Below are 22,023 nucleotides of genomic sequence, written 5' to 3' on the forward strand. Positions count from 1 at the left end.
GGTTACTCTTAGGCCACAGATTTGAGGACATTTAAAAATTTTATTGTACTAATGCTGAAGGTGGACATTGGTGATAATGATGATGTTGCTATGGAGGTTTGGGACTACACATGACAAGGCTGTACTCTGCACTTTCTTTCATAATCATAATGATATCCTGGTGTTAATCAGGCCAAGAGATACAGACACTCACAGTGTTTGTCAGGAAATTTGAGCAACACACCCAGAGACAAATCCATGAAGTGGATGATACTCAACTGCATGGTCCAAGTCTTCCTATTTAAGCTCATAGCACGCTTAACTGTGGATAGGAGCCAGCAGTGGGCTGAAAAATCCACTTCCGCAGCTGGTTCAAGGATGAGTTTTTGTTGAACCAAAAATTGTGTGTTGGAAATGGAACAGTTTTATGTTAAGCAGCCCACATTGATTGGTATTTTTTTGTTTTACGACTAAAAAGTATGATATAGATTCTCTCAACATGATGGCGAAAGTTATTTGTACACTTGAAAAATATTAATATCCACCTGTGTACTGTGTAGTGTAACTTTCAACTTTCACTGACACTGCATGGTGTGTAATTCACATTTGTTGACACTGTTGGTCATTCTGGGACATTATACAGTAACTGAATAAGTGATGAGGCCTATGCACAAATCTTTCTCTTGGTAAAAAGTTATCAATTCAATACAGGATTCCAACAGTGACAAGGCTTTTCAGGCAAGATGGCTGCCTTGACTGAAATTGTCAGAATATCAATTCTAGTTAACTCAGTACCCTCTTCAAAATGTTTCTATGCAAGAAAAATGTTGATGGTGAAGTTGGTGTCATTCTGTGTATTCTGTCCAGAATTTGTTTTTCTTTATTTTTAACTGCAAGCAAGAAGGAAAATGTCACAACATCTTTAATTCTAAACCAAATTTTCTGGCAATGAACAGAAATTACCCAATAAAATCTTGGGGATCCAGAGGCTAAATGGAGTAAAGTGTTCATGATCTGATAATACTGTTTAATCCAAAAGACTTACAACCTGTCATTTGTATGGTTATAAACATTTCATCTAAATTTGGCATTGACAAAGTATTTCAAGAGTTAATGAATTTGTTTGAAATTGCTAGGGATACACATACACACACACATGGATACAGAGACAACCAAAACACTGTGCTATTACAAACACTCGTGCTGTGTGCAAATTTTACATGCACGTAAGCCAAAAATTTCATTCTTTTTCTCTCATGAGCCATGTTAAAGAGAACCACTGCCAAACACATACAAAAACACTATCACACACATACCCCTCTCACACACACACACAGTCAGAAATACACTCAGCCAAAAATTATATATATATATATATATATGTGTGTGTGTGTGTGTGTGTGCATGCATGCATGCTTATTCATCCACCCAAACACATACTGACACTCACAAACCCACACACCTGAAAAGGCAAAGGGACCTCGGAACTCTTCGTCCTTGGGATTGCTGGAGCTGCCCTTCTGAGCAAACTGCCAATCAAAATTGCGATTTATGTCCACCCCAGTGCTGGTTCCACGCCAACAATAATTCTGTGAAGACTCCACAATCTTCCGTCCATCAGGGTTTGCAATCACAATGATAAAGATATCAAAGTGAGAGAGAATCATCTTTGAAAACCTTTGTTCATAACTGCTTTCTCTTGCCACCAGCCCGTCTGTGAGGTTCTTCAGCAAGTGGAAGAAACTTTCCACAGGAAAGAACTCCCTGGCATGCTCCCCATATGATAACAACACACGCACTTTTGGCACATCTTCCAGTGTGGATTCATCAATCGTGTACAAGCTTTCCACATTGTTCCCTGATGGCTGGGAGAAATTGGTTATTCGCGTCAACAGTTGGGGTATGCCACTCCTGGACTGGTAGGTCCAGTCTATGTGCATGATGTCGCTGTGCCTTGATGCCAGTGTCTTGAGATGGTGAGTTATGTGTGACACATTGTGGTAGATATGGTAGTCAGGTAGGTAGCGCTCATATTGCGGATTAACATCCAAAGTACAGGCAGTGTGCATGGTAAACATCAGTCCAAGGAAAGCAATGATGACATCAGTCTGTCCAAACCACCACTGCAGAGACATGGTTCTTGAGATCTGTTTTGTTGTTGATATTTTTATCACTTTTATGTCTTTACTGGTCAAGTAAGATGATTCTTGTGGAGTCTGACATTCCTTCTGCACAATCCACTCTTACATTCTGTATCTATAATCTGCACAGATCAAATTAGTTACAGCTTAAGCAGAACAAAATGTTAAAAAGAGTAAGAACCACAGAATAAAATTAACTTTATTTTTAACTGAAAAAGAGAATCAACAAGTATTATCCAATCAAAATCAAATCCAATCAAATTAAAATAAAAATACTTTATCAATCCACATAGAAATTCATTTGTGCAGTCAGAGGCTCATTACATACACATCAATAATATAATCAGGGATACCGTTAAAAGAAATCAAAACTAATCAAATAATAAATCCACAGTAACTGTTGATAGGCTAAAACCAGCCACACACACACCTACACCCACACACAAACACAGAGTTAAGACAATAAATTGTAGCACATCATGATCAATATGTATAAATTACAGCATCCAGCAAATAAATCTACATATATCAGTAAAATGGACACACACACACACATGGATTCACACTCAGAAACAAGAACACACACACATATGCACACACATAATATATATTATGCCAATAAATCAATATAAAATCTATGTAATCTAAAAGTCACTCATGGACACACTCAGTAACGCTTGCCGATGCACACACCCCTCCTACCCCCGCCCCCTGCCCCCCCCCCACCCCACCCCCCGCTCTGACCTCCCCTGACCCCAATTCCTTTACTAAACACTTAGAAAGACACATGTGCATGCTCAACCACACTCTCATATGCACACAAAACGTCAGCACTTATGCACTCATCTGCCAGTGAAGTTAAGGGTGTACAATGTCACAGTCCTGTAAGTGAGATGGTTGCCTTTTTTGAATATAATTATGCTCGAATGGCTGTGGGAATAATGAATTCATATCATGGGATGTTCTTACATGTGGAGCTCAAAACCTGTCACTTCTGTATGACCATCTACTATTCATGTCATATAATGGGTGTGTCTGGTCTGTCAAAATTTATGTCAGTTTCCTATTGTAAGTGTCATGAGTTAAAGTGGCTTGATTTTTACAGACAGACAGAAAGAGAGATGGTGTGTGTGTGTGTGGGGGGGTGTGTGTGTGTGTTTGTGTCAGTGTGCGCACGCCTGCGTGTGTCTGTTTTCCATTCAACTTATGCGTTGAGAGACAGAGACAATGAGAGAGAGAGAGAGAGAGAGAGAGAGAGAGAGAGAGAAGATGAAATGAGAAAGAGAGATGGAGGGAAGGTGGAAGGAAAAAGTGCAAGTTTGTATGTGTGCATGTAGGTGCATTGCTTGCAATACAACTCTGTGTGTGTGTGTTTGTGTGCATGCGCGCACGTGTGCGCGCGTGTGTGTGTGTGTGTGTGTGTGTGTGTGTGTCCGCGTGTGTGTCTGTGTGTGTGTGTCTGTGTGTGTGTGTGTGTGTGTGTGTGTGTGTGTGTGTGTTTAATACAACTCTGTGTGTATGCAAGAAAGAGAGATAGACAGACAGAGATAGGGGGAGAGAGACAGACAGAGAAAGAGACAGACAGACAGACAGACAAAGAGAAAGAGACAGACACACAGATTCACTCTTTAACCAACGGAAGACACTTTGCAAACAATCTCCATGATAAACGAAAAGCAATTTCAAAGTACCTATACGAGCAAACAAATAAAAGAGACAAAGGAAATCCATGTGTCAATGGATTCTGGAAAAGGAAATTTGGTTTTGAATTAAATGAAAATGTCTGGCTGATCCCACATTTTCCGACAAAATAAGTTAGACTGTGTGAACTACAATGGATAATCCTCCATACACAACAAACATTCTGCTGCACAAAATGAAAATAACTGATGGCAATAAATGCACAACATGCAAAAACGTGGTTGATTTTATTGAGCACTTCTTTTTTGAATGCCCAGAGATAAATCTCGCTTGTGATCTTATTCTCAATTCGTCATCTATCAAAAGCATACTGGTAAGGTCCATTTTCTTTGAATTTTCTCCATTGAAAATTACACAGTTCTTTCGAATTTCTTACACACAAAAAGGAAATTTATTTCATCTTCCTCAAAGAACCACACATAGGCACAGAGAGAGAGAGAGAGGGGCAGAGACAGAGAGTTTGTGTGTATGAGAAAGAGAGAGAGGGGGTGTGGAGAGAGAGAGAGAGAGAGTGTATGTGATCATATATATATATATATATATAATAATGTATATATATGTATACATGTTACATGGCAAAGCCGCGAGGCCCACAGGCAAAAATGCCAGTCCCCCCTACTATCACTACTGCTTGTTTTGGGTCGTCGTTTTATGATTAAAACTGATAGTCCACTTACTTTATATCTACATTAAGCATGGTCTGCTTACAGATTTTTCTCCGTTTTCTAGCTTCCGAATCATAAGACCGACCTATGCGCTGAAATTAAGAATGAAATGTCCCCACTGAAATTGATGTCAGTATTTGCTCCTTGGAGTCATGGAGATTATCTTCATTCGGACATATTTTTAGTCTGTATGGTTTTTCACGTTTTAGTTCTTTATGAAAATAACGTTTTGTTGCTGTCCAGCAAGTTAACCTTAAGCCATATAGTATCTATTTCTGTGTTTGATTATGGCAACAGAGATATACAGTGTAAAACGCCAATGAACATTAATTACAGCAGATCGTATATAAATGACTCGAAGCAAAAGTATCCAGTTAGCTTTGCGCAACTGTCCTCACCTCTAACCGGAACAGACAGTGTGCGCTTGCTCAAAGAGAGAACAAGTGGGTGGAGCCGACAAATACATGAATCAGAATGGTAAGCGTGCATCTTATTCTTCATCCTTTTCAGTAAAAATAACATAAGTATAACTTTAGTGGTACACGCTTTTGTGACAAATTCATACTGTGAATGTTATAAGTATGCTGTGGTGAAACGAAATCTTGTGTACTCGGCACTGATACTGACACTGGTCTGTAAATTATATGTCATTGATTCAGCTTACGATTTTCTGTTTTTTAACTGAAAGATTTCGTTTCTGATCCGTTATCTCTTATGTTATGCCTAATTATACTCAGGGTAATAGACAGACAGAAATAAGATATTTAAATACTTTTAAAATACGTAAACAAGGGGGGAAATGTGGAGACAGACAGCACGCTTCTTCCCAAGACATACTATACCAATACCATATCATATCATATCATATCTTACATCATATCAAATTATCATAATTATATCTTATCCTATCCTATCCTATTATATCTTATATCAAATTATCATATATCCTATCCTATCCTGTCATTTTTCACATGATATAATGTGTCACAGGTTTTCGGCTTTATCACCCTGATCTTTAGGACTTTTCTTCTTCTTTTTTAATTTTATTTAATTTAAATAAAAGTGCTCAGTTGCTAATGTTATGGCTAGCTTCATATGGGGAAATTTGCTTGGAAGCCATAATCCTTCCAGTAGTTACCTGATAAATTATTGGGCAGATTATTCCAGAAGTTAACAACCCTGTTAGCTAAAGAAAGTGTGAAAAAAGGTTTGATTTGGTAATCTAAATGTCTTCATTAATTTTAGTGGGTGTCCCATGGTATAATTACTGTCCTTTAGGGTGAAAAGATTTTGTGTTGTGCTGCTGTTATGATGTCCATGTAGAATTTTATGTCTCAAACCTTAACCTGCAATATTCCAGGCATGGGAGTTTTAAACTTGTTAGTCTCTCTTCAAATGGACTCTCTCTCTCTTCAAATGAAGATAAAGCCAGGATTTAGAATCCGCATTAATTTTCTTTCACAAAACTGTTTGCTTTCGTTCTGTATCTCCAGTAGTTTTTGTGCTTTAAAATAAAAAATAAAAAAAGAATTTATTACCCCTATATCCACAAAATTCACTGGCAAGTGGAGAGCACTTTAAATATATATATATATATATATATATTTTTTTTTTAATACATAATTCTCTGGCTCTGAACTGGTTAAGGGGTACAAAGACACCAGCTGGATGTTGGTGGGATGAATGCAATCTTTTTATTTGATTTATAATTCCTTTAAATGTATGCATTGCAGATTCGCTTTATCCTGATCCAGAACCGTGCAGGGAAGACCAGATTAGCGAAGTGGTACATGCACTTTGATGATGAGGAAAAACAGAAGTTGATAGAAGAAGTGCATGCTGTTGTGACAGTCCGTGATGCCAAGCACACCAATTTTGTTGAGGTAAGACTGATCATGACTGTAGTGTTTCTGGGGATCTTCTTTGCACGCGCATGCACACAAACACACACACACACACACACACACATATATATAAAGCGCTTAGAGCTTGGTCTCTGACCTGGGATAGATGCTATAGAAGTATCTATATCATTCATATATATATATATATATATATATATATATATATATATATATATATACACACACACACATACACACACACACACACACACACACACACTTCAGTTCAGTTCTGCAGAGTCACATAAGTATTGGCGTGCACATGTGCAAGTGTGCAAGGAAATTTTCAGTTGGTGCTTGGCAAGCGTGAGGAACCAGTCAGTGACCATTGCCAATTCATTATCCATCATGGTGGTTTGTTTATAAATTAGATGCATTCTGTATCAATGGTGGGTCATGTAACACATTAATTTTCCATCACTATGGTTTGTGTAAAACTTTCATAATCCATCATCATGGTTTGTGTGCCACATCACTACGTGTATCAATTTTTTTTTTCCCCCTGTTCATACCATGCTGGTTACACACTCTTTTAATTTACATGTGAGCATGGCTATGGCTCACATTGTGACATTCCAGCTCTGAAAACAACACTCTGTAAGTCTGTCCCTTTCATACCAAAGTATAATGTGATGTCAGGTGATAACCAGCAGAGTTTGGTCTATGCATTTTTTGTGTAGTCAGCAAGGGATTGACAAATTATTGGCAGAAGATAAGATGATACCATGTGAAACCCAGCAGAGTCTGAAAAAACTCAGCAGAGACTGATACAGAGCAAATTTAGCAGAGACTGATACAAAACAAGTTCAGCAGAGACATGTTATGGTGGATGAAGACCCAAGACCACCACAGTGCAGAACAACCAGTGGCTGAGTTTTGCAGACCTGGAATCAATGGATCCTGAAATGACTGGCCGCCTTTATGAACTGGAAGCAGTGATAAAAAAATTCCTTTATCTAAATCTTATAGGTCTCAGATCTTCAAATGCTTCACTCCACCCCACACAGCAGCAAAGAAAAAGTGCAGTCTCTGCAGACCTTTCCAATGTACATGATGCAGATGAACGTATTTAAAAAACCCTGAAAAGACCCTGAAAGTGAAAAGTGAAACACCAGGGTCAGAGTCTGAGTCTGAAGGAGAGGTGAAAGATGATGCACTCTTGGCTACAGGGTCCAACATAATCAAAGGATGGTTACCCATTTCATTTTGGTGTGACCACAACCTTCAGCAAAGTTGGATTGCAAGTAGGGCAGTAGTACTGCATTCATACTCTGTATTTTTAAAGGAGGAGTGTCCATGTGGATGATATAGGCCATCAATAAGAGTTACTGTCACAGCAATAAACTAGGGGAAAAAGTAATGGAAAAGTATGCACTCATCCACCCATGAAAAAATGCACTCAAAATGACTCATTAAGCCAGGATAAATTGTGCACAGAATCAGCCAGGATAAGATATATGCACCCATTCAACCATAGTAAAATGTATGTATTCTTCTAGCCAATGTGAGAAGACTAACATGCAAACTAAGAGTTTCAACAACTCAGCAACCCACCATAATGGGTAAATTAAATATCGGGTGCCTTCGGACATTCATAGACTGCTCCATTAAAAATAGACTCAAGGCTTGCATAGGATGTGTGTTTTGAGGTTATTACCCACACTTGGCAGAGCTCATAACATGATCAGGGTAAAGGTCAGACGTGTGTCTGACATCCTGTTATGCACATTTATGTGAATAGTACATCCTGTAGCTGGTTAATCGTTCACATATAATATACGAAAATATTGTTAAAAGCGTATGGGGTTCATAATGAATTATTGAAAGGTTAACCTCTTGACTGCGCTGTTGACGTACGGCGTATGTCGTGAAATGTCGCTCGCCAATGCTGTATTGACGTGCGCCGTACGTCATGTTACAATGTTCCATGTTTTGAGTCCCGCATTGCAGTAATAACAGTCTGCTAACCATTAAATTAGCTCCCCTGAGAGCTTTTTATCTCTTGAGTTCCATTAGCTAAAAATATTCACCTATTGTCATATTTATGGCGAAAGTTTTGCAGGTTTGTATGAAGCTGAAGCTCAAGAGGTTTGTACAAAGCTCAAGTTGTGTTTGCAAAGCCATAGCTGAACACAGACAAACCCCAACACTTGCACGAGTATTGGAAAAAATCCTTCACGATGCATATAGTAGAGATGAAGATTGTGGACTGAATGAGATAGAACTGCGTGAAGTTGATGCCGAAGACGTCCATTTTGACATGCAGGGGGGTGGAAGGTGGGGTTGCTTGACGAAAATGAACAAGACAAGCTCAGCTGATTCAAGATGCAGGTGGGTGTTTACGAGGTTTGTCAGTTTATTATTTGCTTTCTGTTTGTTGTAACAATCAATAAATATAACTGCATTGTGTGTGTTTTGAATGTGTTAGCTGTGGTAAGTAGCTTCATCAGTCACTGATCAATGTCTGTGTGTGAGAGAGAGAGTCACGTGTGTACTGTGTTTACGAAACTGAAATCCGAGAATGATATGCAGAATTGTATGCCTAAATTACTTTATAAATGCAACACTTGTAGAAGTGTGTTCGTCTTCAGTTTAACGTCTTTCCACTTGAAGTGATATTAGACAAAGAAGTGTGTGTGTGTGTTTTGTCATTTTGTTTTGTATGAGAAAGAGCATGAAGGGGGTGTGGCATACCATGAACCAGTTTCAGTGTGTGTGTGTTGGGGGTTTGGGGGGTGGAGGGTTAGGTGTGTGTGTTTATATTTCAGCTTCTGAAAACAGTCAGAAATGAAATGGTGCCATTTCATAACCTTTATAAATTATATATGTAAAAAAACAAACCAAAAAACTCCCCAACAAACTTAGTCTTTTATGCAGTGTGTTTCAGGTATGCAGCATGGTGATGATCATGATGTTCGTCCTGGACCATCTGGAGTTGACAGCTTGCCACAAACCTACAGCTGAAGACCAGCAGCAGCAAGACCAAAGGGCAATAAATAAGCCTCCAGCAATTCTAGATTACAACAAAAACATGGGTGCCATGGACCATCATGACCAACAACTGCAGCCCTACGATGCCACAAGGAAAACCCTGAAGTGGTACAAATATGTGTGTACATTTTCTACAAATTGCCATGCTGAATGCACACATCCTCAACAAAAAAGCAGGCAACAGCAGTACATTCCTGGACTTCCAGAAGGATGTAATTAGTGCCGTGATTTTTGGTGACCAAGACCCAGACACTGCTAAAGATGACCACGCTGTTTGTCTGTGTGGACGACACTTCATTGATGTCATCCCACAAACCCCACAGAAGGCTCAGCTACAAAGGAGGTGCAGAGTCTGCTGGAAAAAAGGGCAAAGAAAGGATGTGAGGTTCTGCTGCCCAGACTCCCCCAGAAAACTGCACTGCGTTTTAAGACTGTTTCCGCAAGTACCACACACAGTGTTTTTACTGGCGATAGATGCTGGGTGAGTACACCCTTTTCATTCTTTGTGTGGACTGTGTTGGAGTCTCATGGACCTGGACACTGTTGCACAGCCTTGACAATGTGTGTGGTTGATCACAACAGTCACAAGAAAGACTGGTTGATAACCTCGTTGATGTTGTAGCAACTGTATGATGGAATGACAGTCCCAGTTTTTTTTTTTATTGCTTTTTATGGAATTTTTGTGTCAGATTGACTCATTATTTGAACATGTGAGTATTAAAATAATAAAAACAAAATCTTGGTTCATTTTCCTTTGATTTGATATATACTTATATGCACTTATCTTTAGTACTTTTTGAAATATAAGCAAATTAAAATCATTTGGTGTGTTTTTCTTGTTTTTCTGAAAATTTTCTCAACATAGGCTATAGCAAAACATACTAGCAGTGAAGGGGTTAAACAGTACTTACCTGTAAGTAGAAGTTTGACCACAGTTCTACCCTATGAAGGGCACAAGGAAAGAATTACAGTTTGAGTGTGCAGTGAAGTATGCAACAAATGTAAGACATTTGTGGTGTGATTTATGAACAGGCACAGAGTAATATGCATCTTAAAATCAGTGGATGCCATGAACGGTTCTTTGACATGAGTTTTATTGCACTGTCCAGTGTTTCCATTATGAAATGCTTGTATTCCACATTCTTGTTAGTATTTTACATCTTAAAATCAATATTGCCATGAACAGTTCTTTATCATGAGTTTTATTGCACTGTCCAGTGTTTCCATTTTGAAATGCTCGTATTCCACATTCTTGTTAGTGTTTTAAATTTAATATCATGCGATGCCCCCCATCGTTTTGCTTCTGAGGATGGTGTTGCTGCATAAATTTGTGTTCAGTCTTGCCTTTCATCATCAGACCTTAATGAAACACATTCTGTCTGAAAGCTCGGTTATAGCAGAACTGTCTGCTCTGGTTCTGGCACTGAAAATGGTTCTGCGAGCAAAACACTGGTATTTCATGATTTTTTCAGACTCCCTGTCAGCTCTGAAGATGCTTGCCAGCAGGAGTATGGCACATCAAAAACTGCTGGAATTTTATAAAACTTTTACTCTTTTAACAAACAAAGCATATGGCATTGTTTTGGCCTTGGTTCCTGGCCATGTTGGCATTCGAGGTGATGAAATGGTGGACCAGCTGGCCAAGAACACTGCAAAAGAAAATTATCCAGGCCCTATGTTCCGAATACAGACATGAAGCAGAAAGTGAACACTTACGTTAAAGATCTGAGTCGAGGATTGGAACACCCAGATGGACAAAAAGCTGCTCAGAATTAATCCACACTAAACGAGATTCTCCCATCGGTTGTGAAATACAAATGGCTAGACACTCAATTTGATTTTCCAGTCAAACTTGGGGAAAAGGATCAGAGCTGGATTTGAGCTTAGACCCCTATGGACTCTATGTATTGGCAGGTGAGCGTCTCTACCATTCAGCCACCTTCATATTCATGAAAAAAAAAAGAATAAAAAAAAATCAATAGCATTCCCATGTAAGCTCAAAGTGTTGCACACAAATAACTTTCTTTGTACAAATGTGAATGTGTGTGAGAGTGAGGAGGAGGGAAAGAAAAAACTGTAATGGTGTGTATCTGAGATTTTCATTAATTTCAACCTTCAACACACATGTATACATATGTACACATATAATATATGTATACATGTGTGCTAAAGGCTGAAATTAATGAAAATTAAATACCAGACTTTCTTCCGAGAGACTATGTTAGACAATTTGAATATCACATTATCAGTGCAGCTCTTCTTTAACTTACTTAGATGTTGTTTCTTTTGCTCTTAGTTCCGGAACTTCAAAATAGTGTACCGGCGGTACGCAGGCCTGTATTTCTGCATCTGCGTGGATGTGAGCGACAACAATCTGGCATACTTGGAGGCCATTCACAACTTTGTGGAAGTTCTGAATGAGTTTTTTCACAATGTCTGTGAGCTGGACCTCGTCTTCAATTTTTACAAGGTAAGCATTATACATTTAGGTAAGACTAGTCTGTTTCTTTTTCTTTTTTTCATTTTGTCTTGCTGTCTGTACTGTCTCAGTGGCATTACTCCCACACTGCTGATCCCAAGTCCCCCTTACACAGCCATACCTAGTTTCATCTGTTGCAGTCCCAGCGCCAGAAGTCTACATAGAAATATCGATGTCAGGTTGCCAGGGGGCCACACACCAGAGAAGACCTTAACTGCTGTTGAGTCACTTTGATGGTGCTCAGTGATGCATGTTCTGATGTAACATACTCAGGACATCATCTACTAAGTCCCCTACTGATGACAATAGCTCATTCATGGAGCCATGTTTGCCACCACCATCTCCCACCAAAGACAGTCTCCCATGAATCTGCTGACACTGAAGACCTTGACATGACTCACCCCAAACACTGAAGTGGAGGGAGGTCAAAACAGGTCACCATAAGAGCAGGGCATGAAAGGCCACAGATTTTTACTATTTGTTTTTTATGATGAAGGAGGAGGATATTGATGATGTTGCTGTGGAGGTCCATTTTATGTTTGGGACTATGTGACAAGGCTGTATTCTTTACATGATGATATCCTAGGCCCTAGAGATACAGGCACTTGCAGTGTAGGTCAGGAAATTTGAGTAACACACCCAAAGACCATCTGTGAAGTGGATGATACTTGACAGTGTGGTCCCAGTTTTCGCATGGGAAATCATTTACAGCTTAGTCTTTTGTGAAGAACTATGATTCTTAAATTAGGAGGCAAAATTGCACTGGCTCTTAGTGCTGCAGCCTGGGGGCTAGCTGGCCTATGGGAACCATCCCAACGCCAGCTGTCCAAAAGCCCTCTTGACAAAGAAAGTGGGGATGTCACTTGGGCAAGACACTCTCCACTATAATCAAATTCTGGTCCAGATAGTACGGACAGCAGTTACCTCCTCGGCTGTCCTGATGGTCATAGTCGAAAACGACTGACTATCATGCTTGTGTTCCATAATCACTCCATGTCAAGACTTAAAAAGTTTCATACCCATTGTCCCTTGCTATGATTCACCTGTCTTGTTTTGTTTCTGTTATCCTTTATTTATTTATCTTTAGTACTTAAAACAAAAATTATTGCTCTTGTTACTTTTATTTATATATGTTATTAACCAGTTGAGTGCCAGAGAATTTTATATATTAAAAAAAAAAGAAGAAAAAAAAGATCTCCCCTAGCCAGGGAATTTTGAGGCTTCAGGGGTAATTAATTTCACAAAAATATTCTGGAACAAAAACTGTGGGAGATACAGACCGAAAGTAAACATTGTTGTGATGGAAAATAAATGTAGATTCCAAATCCGGGCTTCTCCCCCTAATTGTTTTGAATCTAGATACTATTCATGCATTTCAAAGTGAAGATAATAATTTGTATGCATTAAAAATACCTATTTCCACCTCCACAGAATGACACCCAGAAAGAAAACAAATTACAGCTGGAAGTACTATGCTTATTGTCTGATTATACCTGTAAAAGAAAATAAAATGGCTTATAAGCTCGTGATAACATTCACAACACTTGTAGTCATGTAAGTGAATAACTGTCCCAGAAGGATATGTGGGTTCAGTCAAGATTAAATGTCAACAGTGTTCTCAGAGAGAGAGTTGTCAAGTTTTTCTTACTCCTAAGAGGGTCCCCCTGTTGGGGAGAGAGTGCTTTGATGATGTTCCCTTCCCCCTGCTTGTAACTGATCAGACAAGGTGTCTGTTGTGCATCTGGTTTGTCTCCTCTATGAGTAAAGTGGTTGACTGATAAGTGACAAAAAGTGTGGAAAGTAAAAAAACCCATGAGATTCCTGTGATTCCCGTCTATCGTCTGTCAACTCTGGGATTTAAGAAAATTGTGGATTGGCTGTTGCTATTCCCAACAGCTGATTGCTGTGATGTGACAGTTGAGTGACAAGTAGGTGCCACAACCCTTCCCTGCCTTCTTTCTGGCCTTCAACCTATTATCTTAGTTCTTACACCACTCCTCTTTCTCTCCTCCCCCTTTTCTCAAATTACGTCAAAGTACTGCGCCTTCACTTTCAGTCATGTTTACTCGCTCAGAACTGATGTCTGATAGGATAGATGGACTGAAGAAAGAATCAGGTGTTGTCAACAATTTTGTCACTGTCGTTGTCACTATCTTCAGTTCAAACATATCAAAAGACAAGACAGATCCATCTCTGATGGTTATCCTCATACATAATCATCACATCAGCACAGCTTGCAAAGTTGTGGAGCGTCTAATGCTTTTTTGGCATTTGAGGCAAACCCTCTTCACACGAGCGCTCCAGGTGGTCCAGTTTGCAAACCATAATTGAGAAAAAAGGCGTCTTCCACCTGATGAATGTGGATATGAACTTCATCCCTTTGACAAATATGTATTTTGTGTGTTGTACAGGTATACAGTGTGGTGGATGAGATGTTTCTGGCTGGGGAGATACGTGAGACCAGTCAGACCAAGGTGTTAAAACAGCTTCTGATGCTGTCTTCATTAGAATGATTCCTCAGCATGCTTTTAACACATTATCCTCATCACCCTCATTACCTGGTCATCATTGTCATCCTACAAAGATAGAGTAGATTACCTCTGTAAGTACAATTTGTGTAAGTGAACTGAATTTGAAAACTTTTGTTCTTTCCCTGAATTATAGCATGTAACTTTTAAGCTCAAGATTATGGTTCAATGAATAGCGTAAAATTTTCACAAAATTTCCTGTTTTCTGTAATTAAGAGGATGTTTCACAATCAGTTGATTAGAACGTTTGTCTATATTCATGTTGTTTGTTATATAAAAAGAATATATATATATATATATATATATATATATATATATATATATATGAGAGGGTGAAGGGAGAGAGAAGCAGAAATTAATTTGCTGTTGAAAATTGAAAAAAGATTGGGTAAAGAAATAAAGCTGATGGAGAAATGAACAAGAAAAACTACTTGTGTCAAGGTGATGTTTTATCACTCAAGAAAATGACTTAAGAACATACCTAGAAATAGAATGCAAATTTTGATAACGTAAACAACATGCACACACATGTATACATACATTTGCAAATCATTGGATAATGATTGTTTTTCAATGAGACATTCACAAGACTTATGCTAAGGGACTGGAGAAATTTATTCAGAACGTGTCATTTCTAGGTAGCTAAAATATGTTTTTTTTGTTGTTATTTTGGTTTGGTTTGTTTTTAAATTCTGAAAAATGATATTCTATTAACCGTTTCTGTATGCCGAGGGTGTAAAATTACCCACACGCATTTTTTGCTCTGCAACTCAAGTGATTTTGAAGCCACTTCCATAGAATTTCATGACTTTGTCCATAATGCATCATACTCCATATGAACTGAAAATAATTTTGTTTTATACCTAACAAAGAAATAAACAATAAACATCCCAGTACGTTATGGGCGTGACCACACCCATACTCTGAAAGAATAAACATTGTGTACCGTACATTGTGGGTGTGGGGCCACCCATGCTTAAAAAGAACAAACCTTGTGTTCCATATGTTTTGGATGTGAAGTCACCTGTGCTTGCTGGAGAGAGAGAGTGGTGTTGGTATGAAAATCCTTCTTGCCCACTGTTAGGAATTGGTGCAACCGAGATCAGATGAGATTCAGTTCAGTCTGCTGCTACCTTTGTTGTGCAACATATCTCGGTTCACGTCTGTGGTACTGGTATTACTCAGAAGTTGTAACTCATTTCAAAAAATGATATTTATTTCACTGTATAAAAAAAACTGATTTATGTACAATGTTGAATGAATTGTTTTTCTTGTAGAAAAGTATCATCGGGAGAACTGATTGGTACAATTTTTATCTTATTGGAAATGCCTTTTCTGAGAACTTGAAATTATTTTATGTCTAAAATCCAGTGATCTTGATTGTGTGATAGAAATTTTATTCTTATCCCAGTCAGTTTGAAACAGAGAAAACCTGCCAATGAAAAAAGACAAACAAAAAAAGCCAGGAATGTCAAGATCTTGATCAAGGGAAAGAGGATTGCTACCTGGCACTGGCATCTGTTGAACTCCATACAGTAAACACACTGTGTTCATGTCTCACACCATGCGATTAGGGAGGTGGGAAAGAAGGGGAAGGACTAGAATTCTAGAAAATCTTACACTTGTGTCTGCACTTGTAGTTATACAATCCTTTCTGATGGCATATGGAATGGGTGCACGGTGCACGCTCACCTCTGTGTTTGTGTGTGTGTGTGTCTTTGTGTGAATGAATGTGTGTGTGTGTATGTGAATGAGTGTGTTTGTGTGTGTATCTATGTGTGTGCATGTGTGTGTGGTGTTTGATATTTGGATGAAATCTGACAAAATGAAAAATGGTGTAATGAAAAATCTTTTAGCATTTGATGAATTAAATATGCATATTACCCCTGTCAGTCAATATGTTGGCATCTGTAATTGGAGAAAATGCGTTGTGCTACAGTGCCTCTTTCAAACATATTCAAACACACACACACACACACACACATGCATACACATATATATATATACCCATTCACATCAATACTACAATGCCAAATAACCGTATCTATTCTCTCCATTGTAATTTTCTTTCACACAACTCTGTCTCTCTGTCTTGCTTTCACACATACACACACAAGCGCACTCACTTGCCTGTGTGTAGCCATGCAGTAATTTCAGTCTCACATATGCATGCACTTATGCATACACACTTACAAACATTCACACTAACATTTACACCCATTCATGTATGCAACCACATATTTACACACACACACACACATTATATATATATATATATAGGCACATGCCCACACACATTTACACAAGCCCTCGCATGCACACACACACACACAGTCATGCACACAGACACACACATTTATGCACAGTGTGCACAACTATCCAGTGAAAAAAGTTTGACGTAAGTGACAAGAATCTCATCTCTGGCACAAATGAGTCACGATGCATTAGGTCAAGTGCCTGAGTAAATGTATGCAAGTGGAAATTGCACATGCAAGTTTGCTGAAGGAAAAGTCGAATTTGCTTTACAGACAGGTGTTGGTTACTGTACACCCATGACGTATGGCAAGGTCTTGTTTCTTCAAAGAAACCATGGATTATTGTACACCCACGATGTACGGCAAGGTCTTGTTTCTTCAAAGAAACCATAGGAACACCTACAACGTATGGCAAGGAATAAATTTATATACAGAAACCTTGGGTTATGGGTAACCCACAACATACAGCAAGGAATCACAAAAAAAAAAAGCAAAAAAAAAAAAAAGCTCTGTATCCTTATTTGAGCTGAGGGATTGTAAGAGTCCAGAATGAAACGGTATGGCAAACTTTGAACAATGAAACCCTCGTTATTCAGTCGGTTTTAAGATTCCTTTTTGCCTTTCTTCTTCCCTCAGAGGGGGGGTTAAACGGGATTGTATGAAGAATGTGCATTGTTGAACACAGACATTCTCACATCACATTAGCAAAATCAGCTGACTGACATTCTAGGCTATATGCATGGATGTTATGTGCAAAAGTATACTGTTTTTGAAAAAACAAAAACAAAAAAAAACCACAACTTTTTGTGTTATGACTGTTAGCACATGGGGATCATTCATGTTTTTTTGTTTCCATCCAAATTGTAGTTCAAACCGAAGCCACTGGCACAGAAAATCATGCTTTCAGACAGAAGATTAGAGAAATTTTGTGGGGAAACTGTTTTCAGTATCATTGAGCAGATGATGTTCTTATCATTAAACTTACAATACAGGCTGCATGCAGTTAAACCGTAGCTAAAACCATTAATTCTATGCACTGGAAGCACACCTAGTGCCAAATATAAAGCAGACAGTGAATATTTGAACCAGAGCAAAAAGACACAACAAAGGCTTTTTACTTTTCATTATTTACTTTTGAAATAGGGCTTTCTTTAAGTCTGACACTTTAATTTAGTTTAATTTTATTTTTGACAAATTATTGTATTATATGGTTTGCATAGATGATGAATAAATATGTTTAGCATTACAATGAAGTAGCTGAAGATCAAGTTTTCATTATTTGTTTTAACTGCAAGACTCCGAGCTGGATCCTGTGCAGGATGAATTAGGCACAATCTAGAACATTTTTGTTGCTACCATTCTAAGAATCACCATCCTTTATAGAGTACCGGTAATTAGGGCAGTCAAGAGTGTTGTGATAGCTGTGCATTTCTCGGATCTAGCAAGTCTTGAGGATGTAACTGTTGAGAACAGTTGTATGTGTTGATCTGGTGTTTATGTGAAGATGATGCCACCAGCACTTGCATATTTGTGTATTGATTTTGTACATCCATGAATAAACCCTTGAAGAAAGTCATAGCATATTCCATTTGTCTGGCTCAACTGTGTATACAAGGTGTATTTGATTGAATTTCATTCTTCTTCATGTTCATGTTCTTGATTAACCTTGTGAGTACCTGACATTACTCGGGTTGTGCTTCCTTTTTTTGCCTGGTGGACTTTGGTTGTAGAGGGTAATAATTAACAAAAAAATTCTAGTACATAAACACTGCAAAAAAGTACTCATAACCGATACTGCCCTGAAAGGAAAATGAACAGAGTGTCAATTTCTTGTTTGAAATCTACTTAATACAATAGTTAGCAGTGAGTAAACAATAATTGTGAGATAAACTAATTTCACAACCTTCTGAATATATGTTTCAGATTGTTATTTGTAAAAGCAGTTGAAATAAACTGGGAAAATAAATGGAAACAAAAACTTAAATGTATCACCATACTTATGTACACTATATTGTCATGACCTTGGTATCCTACACATATTCGGCCCAGCATCCACTCAGTTTCTTGGCAGTTGCAGTAATAATGTAATCTGCAAACTTTCTTGTGTAGTGTTTTTTCTCAAGAAGAATAGAAATTACAGACACACACATGTGTATATTCAGCACAAAAACACCACTACCAACAACAACAAAAACAAGTAAACATCTGCTTGGCTTTTTTTTTTAAACTTGTTTTTGCCAAGGGGATGTTAACTTTACTACAGTGTTGATCTGGGTTTTTGTTTGTTTGTTTTTTTTGCTTTGAATTGAAATGTTTTGTTAGTTTATAGCAAAAATCGTTGATTTCACTGTTGCAATTTGATGTTTATCTGTCTTATTTATATGTTCTATTTCAGTTTATCATATCTATCTGTTGTGTTGAAATTTATCATATTTAATCATCCTGTGTTGCATGTTCTCATATTCAACTGTTTTCTGTTGTAATTTATAATAATATTTAACTATTTTGTGTTGTGATCTATCATATTCAGTTATACTGTGTTGTGATTTATCATATTCAAGTTTTAATTATCCAGTGTTGTAATTTATTATATTTAACTCTCTCCATACGAACGGCGAAAGAGACGACGTTAACAGCGTTTCACCCCAGTTACCTTCATCAAACTATTGCAAGCGGAAGGCTCTTATACTGAAGAGGTGAATGTTGACAAAGAATACCACAGTTCTGACGACGGAAGCTAAAGGTTGGGTCATTCAGACACCTACTGGCCATCCGAAGGGTCTGTGTAGAGGAGAAGAGAGGACTGGCCGTACTGAGTGAGTTAATTCTACTGTTGTGATTCTCATGTTTAATTGTTCCATGTTGTCACTTAATATATTTAACAGTTCTGTGTGGTAATCAATTATATTCAGTCAATTCTGTGTTGTAGTACAAAGAGGTACAAAGAGACTAAGCACAAATGTCCAATGACACAGGAATATTTTTGTGGTGGTGTTCATTCACACACCATTACAACTGCACATTACCTAAGACTAAAACACACTCAATAGAAGCAACACACAAAGCAACAAGTAAATAGAAAATAGAAGTGAGGGGGTAGAGGGAGGAATGGACTTCACGATAATAATTACATAATTATTTACATATTGAGCACACACACACAAATTTAGAGATGAAAAAAATTATTTATTATATAAATATGTATCTCATGATAAGCACACATATCTTTCCTTTTTATTCTCACTCAACTCTGTGAAGACTGGAGTCATTGGGGCGCATTACACAACTGTTCACCAGATTCATCCAAGTCTTGGTTGTGTGTCAATTCCTGGGTCTGTGTTTTTTCTGTCCATTCTGCAAAGGTGTCAGTCCATGATTTTTCTTTGTCCCCCTCCATCTCCACAGTTCCTTAGAGGATTGTTTTAACAACTGCTTTGGGTGTTATGTAGTCATACCAGTATAGCTTTTTTTTTCCTTAACTGATACAAGCAGATCTTTATCAGGTCCAATGTGCTGCTTGATGGTTTGGTGCACTTGTTCACTGGTGATGTGGTCAGCATGTCTGACGTTTTGTATCTTGCAATAACACCACATGGTGATGTGGTCAGCGTGTCTGACGTTTTGTATCTTGCAATAACACCACATTTCCATCACTTGAATTCTTTCCAAATCTGCCAGGCATACAGGCAGCGCATATCAGTGCACGCAGGAGTCTGACCTTGTGTTTCACAGAGATGTTGCTGTCATGCCATATAGGATTCAGTGTGGACAGTGCTGATGTTGCCTTTGCTACCTTGAGAAGATTTCTGGTTTGGATCCTTCATTGCTGATGATGGCTCCCAGGAAGGTGGACTGTTGAACAGTTCCTGGTTTCTGTCCCTGGTTTCAGCAGTGATGGTGATATTGTAGCTGACCATCAACTTGGTCTTTTTGACACCGATTTCCATGACATATCTTGTCGATGTTTCATCAGTTTTTTAACAAGCTGGGCGAGTTCTTGTTCACTACCTGCTAAACCAGAAATTCTCTTAAGGGTTGAAAAGAGAAGACCGGAGGGCAGGGATGAATGGATTTACATTGTATTCTTTTTTTCCCTCACCTTTTTAACTCTTTTGTTCCTATTTTTCTATGAACCATTACTCCCCCTTGTTCCGAGATCCCTACCATTCGCATATTCCCTTCATTTCTGGATTTAGAGAAGAGAAAGGAAGTATGAACCAGGGTACTTATTTTGGAGGCTTACGGTAATGTGGCTCATTACAGTACACTGAGATTGTCATATACTGTTGTGTTCAGAATTGATGTGAGAAGTTGTCTGAGACCCTGTTGACACTATAGGGTGACATCTCTGGTGACACTCGGGTGTAAAACAGGTGACTTTGGGGTCAAACACAATGCATACAACTACGTACTACATGCAGAACAGTGTTTTGCTTGCAGAGTATGCACATCATGCAGGTACTCACCGAATAGTGCCTCATATGTATCTCAGTGCCACACTGCTAGTCATATCCATGAAAAACTGTCACAATTGTCACTACTATTGTCCTTATCACATGAATGATTTTGAACTTTGTCTCAAAGAGAATATGTGCCTTTCACTACACTAGCAGTCACTGAGCCAGAATGAGATCATTATCTGCACAATTCTTGAACAAAAATTATTCAGAAACGATACTGTCTCTAAATACGCATGTCCATGTCACAATCATCATGTAATATGCCACACAAAGGTGACACATGTGTGATATACCTTGAAGCAGTCATGCCAGTTACTGCACAAGTATACACCACAATTTTCACACTTCTTACTTTTTTAACTTTTCATCACCCGCTATCTGTGCTTCTGTAGCAACAGCTAATTGCACTCTCTCCTTGTCATTCATTTGAAACCAATCGAAATCATTATGTGTTAGAGCGTTGTAAAACTCATCATCAGAAAACTGGTCACAATCCAAACTTTCTACACATTCCGTTTTTCTGTGTCCGTGTGTCTACACAGCACATCGGCAAGAATGTAGCGGCGCCCACTTTCCCATGGCCTAGGGAGGGGGAAGGGGGTGTCTGGCATCCATTCCACTCATAAACACTGATGACGCGACTCGTGGGAAGTTCAAAGCGCTTACCGCGAGAACCGATTTTCCGGGCTGCATGAAGGAAAGGGGGAATTCTCTGCTGCACGGTTTTCCGGCCTCCAGGAATGAAGGGTAAAAATCCTGTAAACCGGAAAACCGTGCTGCAGGGATGAAAGAGTTAATTAACCCTAGGATGTGTGAGGTGCCGGCTGGCAAGTTTGGTTTTTTATGCCTTGTTATATATAATGTTATGTATGGTGTATAATTATGTTCAGGTTAATTTTGTCAGATGAAAAATGACCGAA

The 22,023-nt window shown here is 38.5% G+C and overlaps 2 protein-coding genes across 5 annotated transcripts in view; one reads left to right on the forward strand and one right to left on the reverse strand.

Moving 5' to 3' along the window:
- The window catches only part of LOC143295902 (zinc carboxypeptidase-like), a 35,292-nt gene extending 30,641 nt beyond the window's left edge, over positions 1-4,651 (reverse strand). Inside the window, exons 1-2 of one of the 4 annotated variants that reach the window (XM_076607585.1) lie at positions 4,530-4,651; positions 1,442-2,242 (exon numbers count right to left, since the gene is read on the reverse strand). In XM_076607585.1, the coding sequence (XP_076463700.1) occupies positions 1,442-2,114 (673 nt within the window). In that variant the 5' untranslated portion in view covers positions 2,115-2,242; positions 4,530-4,651. Of the gene's footprint in view, positions 1-1,441; positions 2,243-4,498 lie in introns of all 4 variants that reach the window. The other 3 variants (XM_076607587.1, XM_076607584.1, XM_076607586.1) reach the window with 3 other exon arrangements.
- A 174-nt stretch (positions 4,652-4,825) lies between these two features.
- LOC143296709 (AP-2 complex subunit sigma) lies at positions 4,826-18,226 on the forward strand. The gene is made up of 4 exons (XM_076608763.1): positions 4,826-4,963; positions 6,220-6,369; positions 11,678-11,851; positions 14,272-18,226. The coding sequence occupies exons 1-4, from the start codon at positions 4,961-4,963 to the stop codon at positions 14,371-14,373; spliced, it is 429 nt and encodes a 142-aa protein (XP_076464878.1). The 5' UTR covers positions 4,826-4,960; the 3' UTR covers positions 14,374-18,226.
- The last annotated feature ends 3,797 nt before the right edge of the window (positions 18,227-22,023 follow it).

The sequence above is a fragment of the Babylonia areolata genome, chromosome 21, assembly GCF_041734735.1.
Source record: "Babylonia areolata isolate BAREFJ2019XMU chromosome 21, ASM4173473v1, whole genome shotgun sequence".
Lineage (NCBI taxonomy): Eukaryota > Metazoa > Mollusca > Gastropoda > Neogastropoda > Buccinidae > Babylonia > Babylonia areolata.